The sequence below is a fragment of the Paramormyrops kingsleyae genome, chromosome 5, assembly GCF_048594095.1.
Source record: "Paramormyrops kingsleyae isolate MSU_618 chromosome 5, PKINGS_0.4, whole genome shotgun sequence".
Classification (NCBI taxonomy): Eukaryota; Metazoa; Chordata; class Actinopteri; order Osteoglossiformes; family Mormyridae; genus Paramormyrops; species Paramormyrops kingsleyae.
The window spans coordinates 27755109-27767989 of NC_132801.1; the positions used below are offsets into that span (position 1 = coordinate 27755109).

Below are 12881 nucleotides of genomic sequence, written 5' to 3' on the forward strand. Positions count from 1 at the left end.
ATTTAATGAAAAGCATTCCTCTGTTACAGAGTAAGTGAAACAAAAAAAAAACACATGCTGTTAGTTTCAGCCCTGACATTAAGGGGGTGTGTCTCATGTTACTCCTGGTCCAGTGAGTGGATCAGGAGAGCCTCTCAGAAGAGCTTCTAATTTGTCATATACAGGATATACTGGAGTGTTAACACCCCTTTCCATGTTAAACACCACAGAAACTGGGCAGCTCAGCAATTTCTGCAAATAGCAGCCTGTGTTTTGTCAATTGTATCAATGACCTGCTGTTTGTACGAACACATTTTTCTGTGTTGTTTAAACTAGGGATGAAAGATCCACTGTTACTATTTACAAAGCTTTGTTTTAAAGGACAGGACATCTAACTGCACTATATGGACAAAAGTATTGGGACATCAATATGGAGTTGATCCTAACAGCTGCCACTTGTCTGGAAAGGTTTTCCACAAGATTTTGGAGTGATTGTGGGAATTTTTGCCCATTTATCCTGAAGAATATTTGTGAGGCCAGGCACTGATATTGGATGTGAAGGCCTAGTTTGCAATCTCCATTCTAGTTCACCCCAAAGGTGTTCAATGGGGTTGAGATCAGGGCTCTGTGCAGGCCAGTCAAGCACTTCCACACCAAACTTACCCAACCATGTCTTTTGCACTATGGGCACAGTCGTGCTGGAACAGAAAAGGGTCTTCCCCAAACCCTTCCCCCAAAGTTGGAAGCATAGAATTGTCCAAATTGTCTTGGTAGGCTGAAACCTTCACTGGAACTAAGGGGCCTAGCTCAATTCCTGAAAAACAGCTTCCACCAAACTTTACAGTTGGAACAATTTCTAGTCAGACAGGTAATGTTCTCCTGGCATCTGCCAAACCCAAACTCATCCATCAGACAGCCAGACAGAGAAGCGTGATTCATCACTCCACAGAGCACATCTCCACTGCTCCAGAGTGCAGTTGCGGTGTGCTTTACACTACTCCATCCAACACTTGGCATTTTGCTTGGTTATGCAAGGCTTGCATGCAGCTGCTCGGTCATGGAAGCCCATTCCATGAAGCTCCCAGTGTACAGTTTTTGTGCTTGGGATAATGCCAGAGGAAGTTTGGAACTCTGCAGTTCCTGAGTCAACAGAGCACTGGCACCTTTTACACACAATGTACCTCAGCACTCAGGGAACTCGCTCTGTTACTTTATGTGTTGTGGAGTTTCTGTTCTTCCTAAATGCTTTTACTTTGCAATTATACCACTTACAGATAAATATGGAATATTTAGCTTGCAAAGGTGGCATCCAGTGCTTTGACCTCACTGAGCTCTTCTGAATGACCCATTCTTTCACAAATGTTTGTAAACCAGACTGCATGGCTAGGTGCTTGATTTGGGTCCAAATCCAACGATTAAAGAGGTGTGTCCCAATACTTTTGTCCATAGTGTATATAATCAACGTACAGTACTTAGTCTAAAATGAAATTTAGTGTAATAATTAACAATGGCATACCAGCTATAAGCTTATAAAGCATATAAAAGGACAAACAGCAAAAACGTCCAAGAAAATCCAAATATTGTGTAAAAACCGTAAAATGTTTAAACTAAAACGATTACGACTCTCTACTCCCACCTGTTGGATTTAGGAAAGTTTTTACCGTGAAGCTACTCGCTATATTGTTTTAATAAGCACGTGTGTGCTAATGAATCACACAACATTTATGGATTAAAAAAATCTGCTGGAATATGTAATTTGCCACTCTGGGATGACTGGTCTCTTTTGACGATTTCTACTTGAGTGAGACAGGTAACCGTCCTTCTTCAATCTAATTTGTAACCTCTGTTCTTTTCTCCTATCCTCTATTTGTAGTGAGGAGCCCTTATTAAACCTCCATTGCATTATTTCCATCTGACATGGTTCTGATAAACAGTTGTATTTCCCCATCAACTATATTCCAGAACAATAAAATTCTACATTGCTTAGTATAACTTGCTTTTCTTTATCGTCAAGTTACAAAATGCCCTATTCATAGTCAAACTCGCGAGAAATAAGCTTTTTGTCTATAACTGGGATTATGGACGACAAGGTACAAATATATGTACTAGTTTCGACTCATGTCTTACCTACAGAGAGATCATTGTTGCTGGTACAATACCACGTAACATAAGTCACGTAAACAGAATTTAATTTTAGTTCTTCTGCTTCGACTATAAAAGTTACCCACCTACTTTCAATTTGCATTAATTTGAGAAGATTTTTTTTCTAAAACTGATCAGTGGAAATAATATGTTCTCTAAGCAATTAATAATAATAATAATAATAATAAAAATAATAGTAAGACTATTACTCAGTACACCATATTGAATATCTTCATATTACAAGAAGTGTAACATGCTACTTGAGTAGTAACAATGATTTATAATATACCCCTACTACAGATGAAAAAATAAAGAAAAACACGATAACCAAAGTCACAAACATTTATTCTGTAACTATATTATTGCTCTAAAAAAAAAAAAAACAATCTGTCTATCAACCTTCCCATGTTCTATCCAGCACGGGGACACAAAGTACACTATATTTAAAGTAAATGTATTAAAACTATATTAAAATATCTGAAGATGCATACATGTAGTAATATATTTTTGCAGAGTGAGACATAAGTTCTTTAGTAATTATATAAGAGAACTGGACATAGTATAGAAAATGATTAAAGAAGATAAAGCCTGTGGAAACCAGTAGAAACTGAACACGCGGAGAGCTGAGTGACTGGTCACAAACAATGTGACCACCTCCTCATCAGCGTGTCACTCGGCTTTACATCTGGCACCATGAAGTCGCAGTGGCTTCTCCTCTGCCTGGCTTTGAGCTCAACAGCCAGCACCAACGCTGACGAGGCACACGGCACAGAGGAAGACTCACCAAAACACACAGAGGAAGAGAACAAAGAAAAGACGCATGACATTCTGGAGGACAAGGATGTGATGGTCCTTCATGTAAATAATTTTGCAAGAGCACTCAGTGAAAACAAATATCTCCTTGTTGAATTCTGTAAGTATAAAGTCATGATATTTCAAAGATTTAACAGAGCAAATTTGCATATCTTTGTCTGTAAAAGGTTTTGTATTTGCTGATTTATTATATAGCAGTATGAAACAAGTTAATATTTTATACCTTTTATTACAACATGCACTACAATACCCAAACTGAACTTTACAGTTATAATTTTATTTGCTTATACATAATATTAGTAATGATATTTAAAAATACATTTTAAAGTGCACGCTTAAAACAGGTGGAATCTGACTATTTTATCTGGTATACAATGTAAGTGACCTTCGAAAGGAGAACAGATGCAAATGTTCTCATGAGCAACGCCATCTGTATTTGAAAAAGCAATGTCACTGCGGCAGACTCAAACTTCAAAGACTCAAAGGCAGTGTGTGGCTCAGTGGGCTAACCCTGTGTGCCTGTAATCATAAGGGTGCTAGTTCAAACCCAGCCTCAGCATGTCTGTGGGTCCTTGAGCAAGGCCTGTAACCCCCAGCTCCCTGGGTAGCTGCCCATTGTAAACAGCAAACAGCAAAGAGCAAGTTGATGGAGACGTAAAGACAATTTTACCACAGGGGCAATAAAGTATTGGGGGGGGGACGTTCTGGCCTCGCTGAAGCTACTGTAAGAGTTATAGACTCTGGGAACCAGGGCTGACCCTGGCTGTTCTGGTGCCCTATGTGAGATTCTACTGAACACTCCTCCCCCAGAGCAGCATAAAGCAAAGTCTGTTGATTCATTTATATTAAAAACATTTCAGTATCACAAGGTATCTGGCTGCTAACAAACTAACCGGCATCTGTTTCATAAGAAAAATAGTGATATATTAAAACTAGTGTAAATAACTAATGTCATGGAATGCCACCAGAGGTATTTCTTCTTTTTTCACAAGCTCTTTTGTGTTATGGCATCCTAGGCGCCATATTTCTTATTATTAGTTTCATATAAACACAGTTATATAATTAATATTGATAAACATGTTTTGCATAGCAGAGAATTTTATCCAGAACTAATAGCATAGTGTATTATTTAATACATTAGGTGATTTTTTTTACCTGGCTACATTTAGATTACAAGCTTTGGTGCCCAACAGCTTGGCTTTTAGCGCTGTGGTGATTTTGCTTTTGCTGAAGCTTCACTTTTCTGATTCCTTAAGACGCCCCGTGGTGCAGTCACTGCCGTGCTTTGGAGCCGGAATATTCCCAAGCAGCTGGAATCCTGAAGAATGAGACAAGCGAGATTCGACTGGCCAAGGTGGATGCCACGGAGGAGAAGGAGCTGGCCGCGGAGTTTGGAGTCGACAGTTTCCCCATACTGAAACTCTTCGAAGATGGAAAACGGGAAAATGCCACGGACTTTACTGGTATTCCCTTTTGGTCAATGACATTTTCTACACTTTTTAACCAAATTGTGGGTTCCTCATCAGTGCTATGATGATTGTTAAGCAGAGAGTTTTAGACATATTAACTAACTATATTACATCGAGGTGGCCAACTCCCATTTTCAATACTATACTGAGAAATACAATCATAATCATAAATGTATCATTTAAAATATTGCATGCAAGGATCCAATGTGTGTCGTGTACTGAAAATCGCCTTATGTAGAATGATATATCAGTCACATTACTTTGCAAAGTAAAGTATGTAATACATTCTTGTTAATGTACATTAGTAGTAATGAAGTGTAACAATGTAGGCACCTTTAAACTGTGCCGATCAACCCAGGCGACAAAGGCAACTGCCTAAAGCACCACCTTCTGAGGGGGTGCTGACATAGCAAGTCAATTGCACTGTCTTGGAAGGGGGTTGTGCCGGGTTCGAAGCCGACCTAAGGCACTGCATAGGCTTTCACAGGTACTGCTTTTACTACAGGGCATCTCCACATTCAGTTGTTCATTGAGAATGATTTTACTTCTCAGTTCCACATTTGACATGCAATACTTATTTTTATATCATTCCAGGGAAAAGGAATGCCAAAGGTATCGTTCAGTGGTTGAAGAGGCGAGCCGGCCCTGCGGCTACCTTTCTAGGGACAGAACAGGATGCTCAGGAGCTCATTGATGCACACAGTGTGGTCGTCATTGGCTTTTTCACAGTAAGTACATCCGAACAAGAATCCCGGTTTACGTCTTTAGAAGAACTACACAACATAAAACCTCTCAAATTAGGACTGCCGCATTCATTAAGAACTAAATTTCATTCATTCCTTTGTCACATTTTTGTTGCCTGTCTATGTATATTTATCATATGTATATGATAAAACTTCAATTCAATCACAGAAGATCAGGGGCCGTTCTAGAATATACGGCCAATTAGGGCATTTGAAAGTTTGAGTTGGTCTTATTTTTCTCAAGTAATATTGACTATGTACACCTAACAGTCAATCAGTCAAAGGCTAGGAGGTGACACAAGGTTATCAAAGATATGTAATAAAACACCAGACATGAATACTACACTTTATTCATTTTTGTTTTATCAGTGGAAATAAAACATGTCTATTAACAAAATAAATCAGTTATATAGAAACAGAGTTGTTATAGAACATTTTAACTGTTTTTTAAAATAAGCTTCTTGAACAGAATAATTCTCAAAATAATTTTAGAAGACACAACAAATGTGTCTGTTAAAAATTGCATGTGCCTGGTAACACAAACCAATTACACAAAAACTCAGTTCTTTGAACGGTTTTCATTCAGCTTCTTCAACAGAATCATTCCCTGGATAATTTTCGTGAAACAATATATTTTCAGTACCACAGGGCATCTGGCTGCTAGCTAACTAGCTTGCGTCTGTTTCACAAGTAAAGTAGTGACATATAAAATATATATATAATTTCCAAATTGCACATGGAATCGAAATCAAACAAACATTAAAAAAGTAATTCACACATATTACAACTATAGACATGTTTGCTATTTCCAGTGCAAAGTGGGGAAAATCATCAGTCTCCTGTTTCCTTTGGCAAATGCAACAACGAATTTATCCATGTCCAAGGCTAAAGTTATTGCTTTCTCATTAGCTAAAATGACTAAACTGGGGCACAGTGTGTGGCTCAGCGGGCTGAACCTCTGTGTCTGTGATCAGAAGGTTGTTGGTTTGAGTCCAGCCTCACATTCCTATAGGCCCATGACCAAGGCCCTTAATCATTAGTTCCCTGGGCATTCCAAGGTGACTACCCCTTCACTATGACCCCCCCCCAAGCTTGCTCTTACCCCTATAGTGAACAACATGGGGCAAAGCATATAAAAGAATCTCCCTATGGAGCTTAATAAAATATTACTATTACATTCTAAATTAGTATTTCAGCTATGTAGCACTGAGCAATGAAAAGAAGTGAAAATTCTGGACAGTGCTGTGAAGGAACTCCCTCGTGATGCCATGGAAACACCAGTTACATATAATAATAGCAAAAAGAATTTCCACATTGTACCTGTTCTCTCTCTTGTTCCATCACACTTAATGCAAAACCTACATGAGTCTATATTTTTAAACAAATCTGCATTTTTGAATCCCGGTTCAATCCTGGTTTTGCTGAGCAGCAGGTTGCTTCCAGGTTCAAAATTTCTAAGACAGCAGTACACAAGAATAAGGTGAAGAAGGAGATACTGGGAATGACCAGAAACCAGCCAGATAAAGGGCGGAAGCAACTTTCTAATGCCAGAGATGACCGTCAACTTATCCGACAGTTTCTCATGAATCATAGGATGACATCAAGTGATCATCAAAAGGAATGGGGAACATTAAGTGCAGGTGTGAAGTGCACTGCTAGGACAGTTTGTATCAGGCTCCTAGAACCAGGACTGAGGTCCCATAAAGCAAGGAAGAAGCCCTTCATTAATGAGAAACAGGAAAGAATCAAACTACAGTCTGCAATATATAGGGCCGGGCAGACCAACTCATTGCAGGAGCAGTGAAGGAGAAGGATACTTGCTGGCTGGGAAGAACACGCTCTTTAATTGCAGTCCTTAACAGGACTATAACAGGCACTCAACAAGCGTCAAATCCAAACATAGTAGGGAAAACAGGGAGGTAAGATGCAGGACACTGGTACACATACGGTGGGTAATTTGTACAACACTGGAGACACGTGAGGATCGTACAGGGTTCACGCAAAACACACACGCAACAATAGGGAAATACAACATGAGTATTTACAATAACAAATACATAAAAGGGGCTATTTACAATTACTTGCAGAGCATGCTGGCACATGCAGAACCCTACAATCATATTCACACACACCCATAAATAGAGAAATGAGAGAAACAAGAAATTGTCCTGTGCTCTCTTAATTTTTTCCATGGCTATAATTTGGTTTAACAAATTTGCTAATGTGTCAATAATTTCATTCTGTATGTCTCTGGACATGTGCTTTGCATTTTGTTGAATGATTTTAACAGTGTCTGCAAGGTTAGAATCCTTACATAAGGTGTATTGAAAAAAAAAGAACTGATAAATCGTCCACATTTTTCTGTCTCACATCATGATGTCCCCAAAATGAAAGTTCATTTACAGGCAAAAATTGCATAACTTCACCAATACTTTTCCCATAGTATTGATTTCTTTCTACTTGACTTTGCCCAAGTAAAACACGAAATACTGTAGCCTCTTCTATTTATTGTCTATGCGTAAATTCTGTCCAGACTACTGTACTCTGTGGTTGAAACTGAGAACACAGGCAAGGACAGTCAAACATATACAATAGCAGACAGAGGAACAGGGCATGGGGAGGCACTAATATACACCGAGGACGAGATCTAAGCAAGGGACAGGTGAGGGTCATGAACAATCATAATACGCACTAGGGATTCGAACACCAGGAGATACTAAGAATGCAGTAGAGACATATACAGGACAAGCAGGACATAAATACAAACTGGGCACAGCTAGAGTTAACCAGAAACAAAGACACTAAAGGCAACAATAGACAAGTCCAGAAACACAAGGAACACGAACGTGGTTTACAAAAACAAGTCCTGGGGCACAAATACTCAAAATGTCCAACAAATACTCACGTCAGTTTGGGATGCATTCGCAGCCACATGCTCAGCCCATTCAGCCATGCAGTGGCCCCGGGAACAAGGGGAACTGTGAGGACTATATCACTATGAGGGGTAAACCTATGGGAACACAGGGAAAAGAACGGGAATGACCAGCGACACTCATTGGCCAAGCAGGGAAATGACAGACAAAATGGGACAAGACATGGATGGATCCTGACAATCTTAGATTTTTGGTTTCTAAGTATATATTATATAAATATATTACAATTAAGGCCAATTTTGCTCCTTTACTAATTATGTATTATGTCCACAGCATCTCAGTAATGATGATGTCAAGGTCTTTTATGAAACTGCAATGGAAATAACAGATGTGACATTTGGAATAACGACACTTCCTGAGGTTTTCAAGAAATACAGCGTGGCAAACACAGCTGTTGTGCTTTTTAAGCAGGTACAGAAGCAGATCTCATGTGCAAAGCGTTAATACATCACTGGTTAGTGACTTGCAATGCTAACATCCCTCTATATTTCAGTTTGATGAAGGACGCGTAGAGTTTGAGATTTCAAAAAAGCTGGAGAAAAATGAGTTGACTACTTTCATCATGAACAACAGTTTGGAACTTGTCATTGAGTTTAGTGAGGAGGTATGTACATTAATGGGGATGTTTTCATTTTACTTAATAAAAAATATGCAATTCAAAATACTCTCCTATCTTCAGAATGCAGACAAGATCTTTGGCTCAAAGATACATAACCACATCCTGCTGTTCATGAATTCAACTGAGGAGTCACATGTTCAGATCCTGAACACATTTCGGGGGGGGGCACTGGATTTCAAAGGGAAGGTAAACAGCAATTATTGACAACTCATGTAATTTATGGAATTCTTACATTTGTAGCAGGGGGCACCAAAACATCTTTTTTTTCCTTTTTTCAGATTCTGTTCGTTGTAATCGATGTGAATGCAGGCTTCTCGCATGTGTTGAAGTACTTTGGCTTGACAGAGGATGACGCCCCCACATTTCGACTCATTAACACAGACACATTGAAGAAGTATGCACTGGATGGAAAGGGCCTTACAGCAGAGCACCTTCATGCTTTCTGTCAGGGTGTGCTGGATGGAACAGTTAAGGTAACTGATGGATTTTGGCAAGTTCTCCAGCCATGAACATTGGCAGATCTGCTGGAGACAACCAGCTGCTAACCCACAATTGCTAACCCCCCTTTTTATTGATTGGTCAAATGTCATGTATAACATCTGTATGGAAATGCAAGAATAATATTATGAATAATTGTATGAAGTTCCATATCATAATTAATTCATATAATTGTGTTTTTTTTCAAGCCTCACATGATGAGCCAGGAGATTCCTGAGGACTGGGATAAAAATCCTGTCAAAGTAGTAGTAGGCAAAAACTTTGAAAGAGTGGCCTTTGATGAAACCAAGAATGTCTTCATTGAATTCTGTAAGCTCAGCTCTGTCGTGTGTAAATAGAGACATCACTATGCTGTGTAGGTTAGCAAAATGCAACTAGTTATGTAGTATATGTGTGTGTGTATGTGTGTGTGTGTGTATGTGTGTGTATATATAATTTTTTCCCCTGTCCTGTGAAAGATGCTCCTTGGTGTGGACACTGTAAAGAACTGGAACCAATCTGGCAAAAACTGGGTGAGAAATATAAAGACCATGAGAGCATAATAATTGCTAAGATGGACTCCACTGCTAATGAAGTGGATTCTTTTGATGTCTCTGGATTTCCTACAATCAAGTACTTTCCGGCTGGATCAGAGAGAAAAGTATGTATTATGGCTGATAAGCAATCATACAAATCATTCTACTACAGCAGCATGACAAGTTCCTATTTGTAGCAATTCATACAAAGCTGTTGATTGTTGTTGAAACCCTTTTTACAGATTGTTGATTATAATGGAAATAGAGATTTAGAAACATTTTCAAGATTCTTGGAGCATGGAGGACAGCTCCCCGAAGAGTCGGATGAAGAAATAGATGAAGAAGATGTAGAAGATGAAGAAAAGGTAAATTTAATAAATAAAAACATTTAATGGTTGTGAATATCGACCCCTAATTGTAAACTGTTATTATATACGTTTCTAATATGTGGGTATCTTGCGTTATATAAAATGATATACATTTTAAAGTTAGAAAAACATTAAGATGACTCATAAAGTAAAGTTTGTTTGACTATGTTTGTTATTGATACACTGAAATGTTTATATTTAAGCAAAATTAATTAATTAACTTTACTTTAGGTATCTGAGGAGTCAACGGTGGTAGATCTCAAACAAGATAATGAGACAACTAAGGATGAATTGTGATTTTAACCTGAAGAGCTTTTTCTCTTTAAATCTGAAATGCAGATATATTTGCTGAAAATGGGAAAGAAAATGATGTTCAATATTAAAGTTTCGTACTGAAAAACAAAATATGCCATTCATTTTCCATGTAAAAATTGTAAATATTTCTCAAATGATACAGAACTTCAATGTTCAAATATATGAATAGAAAATACATAAATTTATACGAAAATAGAGTTACAATGTTATGCTTGTTAGAGTGGAACACTGTAGCAGTTGTGAAGTTCCAGGCCACCCTAAGCATATGTAATCAATAATTTTTGAAAGAATCATGCATGCATAAAAAATAATATTTACAGAAAATACAGTGGACTCTGTTCACTGATGGCAAGTGTGCAAACACTGCAACGGTGCCACAGGAACATTCCATTTTTCCTTCATATACTCCAGACCCCCAATCCTTGAGGTCCAAAGTGTAGACCACTTTCATCAGTCCACCTGAGGTCTTAATTTGGCTTAATAGAGGATGTACTTAAATACAACACTGGAATATGTTACAAAAGGACTATAAATATTTTTTTAAGTATTAATTAGAAAGAAACACTTTTTATTAACTTAGGTAGTATAACCAAAGATAAAAATCATAATTCCATTTTCCACAAAAAATGATTTAAAAGTATAAAGTGACCTTCCAATTGCTCTGGAGAAATGAACAGTAAAAGACATCCATGTAATAGTAAACACAAGTGAAATGCGAAACTTGTTTGACAAATAAAACGGTAAAAAAACATGGCTGCCTAAAACATAGCTGCCTAAAACATGGCTACCTAAACCATGTGTCTGAATCACACCTATCATCCGTGCAGCAAAAATGCACAGGAGTTGCCTAAATCACTCAACGCTGGTCAGTGGATCAGTTGCTCAGTAGTTAATGCTGAGATCTTAGGACTGCTGGGCAAGCTCTCAAAGGAAGCTGATTAATGTGATATGCTGCGTTACGTGAAACTTCAAGAGGGAAACACCTGAATATTTTATACTACCGACTCAAAGTAAAATCAGGTTCACATTACGGAATGCAGTCCTAGTGTGCCATTGGTGTCTCAGAGGGCTGCAGTTTAGTAAACAGAACTGCCATTTCCTGTTTTCTACAAGGATTCCTCCACAAAGAAAGCAGCTAGTTTGTGAAATACTCAAATATTCAGCTCAACATTCAAGTTGTACACACCAGACATACAGTCAAAAAGGCATGACAATCACTTACTGACGTTACAAGTAAATGTACGGTAACTCCACTGACATTCATGGTCCATGTCGAAACTCATGTGAGAGAACAAACCCCACTGCTTCCTTAAGCCACGACCCATTCCTGAGCCTTCTAACACTCATCACACCACATGGTGCCAACTCAGATCCTTAAAATTAAGCTTCTCTCGTATTGAACTTTTAATAAAATTTTACGTGAATATGTCACAGCACATCCAAGCATGGGTGTAGGGAGACTGGGATGCATAAGCGAGTAAAAATGGGGTGTTTTGGTTACTACATAACGTTGATGGACACGGTTGATAGAACAGAATGGACAACTGCACTGACACAACATCACCTGCATTGGCAACCACAACACTGACCACTAAAGCTAATGTCTGACTCACCCGCTGACATGTGACCTGAGTCATTCAAACTGTTGATCTGTATGAAAAATAGTGCATCCATCTTCTGTAACCACTTGTCCTATTCGGGATCACAGAGCCCATCCTGGACACAATTACAAGGCAAGGAATACTCAGGATTGGGCATCAACCCCTTACAGGGCACACCCACACCTATGGGCAATTTAGTAACTCCAATGAGCCTCAGCAGGTACTGTACTTGGACTGTATGGGGAAAACCAGAGTACCTGGAGGAAAGCCCATGATGACGCAGAGAGAGCATGCAAACTCCACACACGGAACCCTGGCACCAAAGGTGAGAGACAACAGCACTAACCACTGGGCCACTGATCCACCATGCCTCCTCTGTAGAAATGATGTCTGATAATTTTAGGAAATTAAAAACACATCCTTTTCATACAAAGAAATAACACCATTAAACTGTACCATGTCCAAAATATGAGCACCTGAAGAACTAGCCGATTGTATGTGCATAATTCACATAATTCTCTTTGAAATGCTCGTATAGTGGAAAAGGGCTGTGACGTTATTGATCCCTATTTAACGCTGGATGCTGCTCCTCTCTTTCCTCCATCAGTACTGATAGAGAGTTCAAAATCATCCTATCAGAAGGAATAGTCTGCAAGAGGCTGTAAATATCCACTACATTCTGTAAAAGAGTTTTGCAAAAATGGCAGTAAGACTATAGTTATTGCGTGAAAGAAATGCAGGCGGGCTGGTTTCGTTAGCTTCTTATAGCAAAAAGTTTCATGTTTGTACAATTCCTGAACAATGCAAGTGCTGGGGGCAAAAAAAAAACCGGTTGGTGTTCTTAACTGGAAAATCCTTTTTGTGGTTTCGTTTCTTCTTGTCTTTT

At 38.7% G+C, this 12881-nt stretch overlaps 1 protein-coding gene across 1 annotated transcript; it reads left to right on the forward strand.

The window, feature by feature from the left end:
• The first annotated feature begins 2812 nt into the window (after positions 1–2812).
• On the forward strand, positions 2813–10438 carry pdia2 (protein disulfide isomerase family A, member 2). Its single transcript, XM_023804233.2, has 11 exons — positions 2813–3034; positions 4191–4397; positions 4998–5131; positions 8353–8490; positions 8573–8683; positions 8759–8884; positions 8977–9171; positions 9385–9505; positions 9655–9836; positions 9954–10076; positions 10311–10438. The coding sequence occupies exons 1-11, from the start codon at positions 2815–2817 to the stop codon at positions 10374–10376; spliced, it is 1623 nt and encodes a 540-aa protein (XP_023660001.2). The 5' UTR covers positions 2813–2814; the 3' UTR covers positions 10377–10438.
• The last annotated feature ends 2443 nt before the right edge of the window (positions 10439–12881 follow it).

Bases quoted from the DNA above. Each gene is read 5' to 3' on its own strand.
- pdia2 (XM_023804233.2), top strand. From the start codon at position 2,815: ATGAAGTCGCAGTGGCTTCTCCTCTGCCTGGCTTTGAGCTCAACAGCC. The intron at 8,684-8,758 runs GTATGTACATTA...TCCTATCTTCAG, and splicing joins TCATTGAGTTTAGTGAGGAG to AATGCAGACAAGATCTTTGG. The intron at 9,837-9,953 runs GTATGTATTATG...CCCTTTTTACAG, and splicing joins CGGCTGGATCAGAGAGAAAA to ATTGTTGATTATAATGGAAA.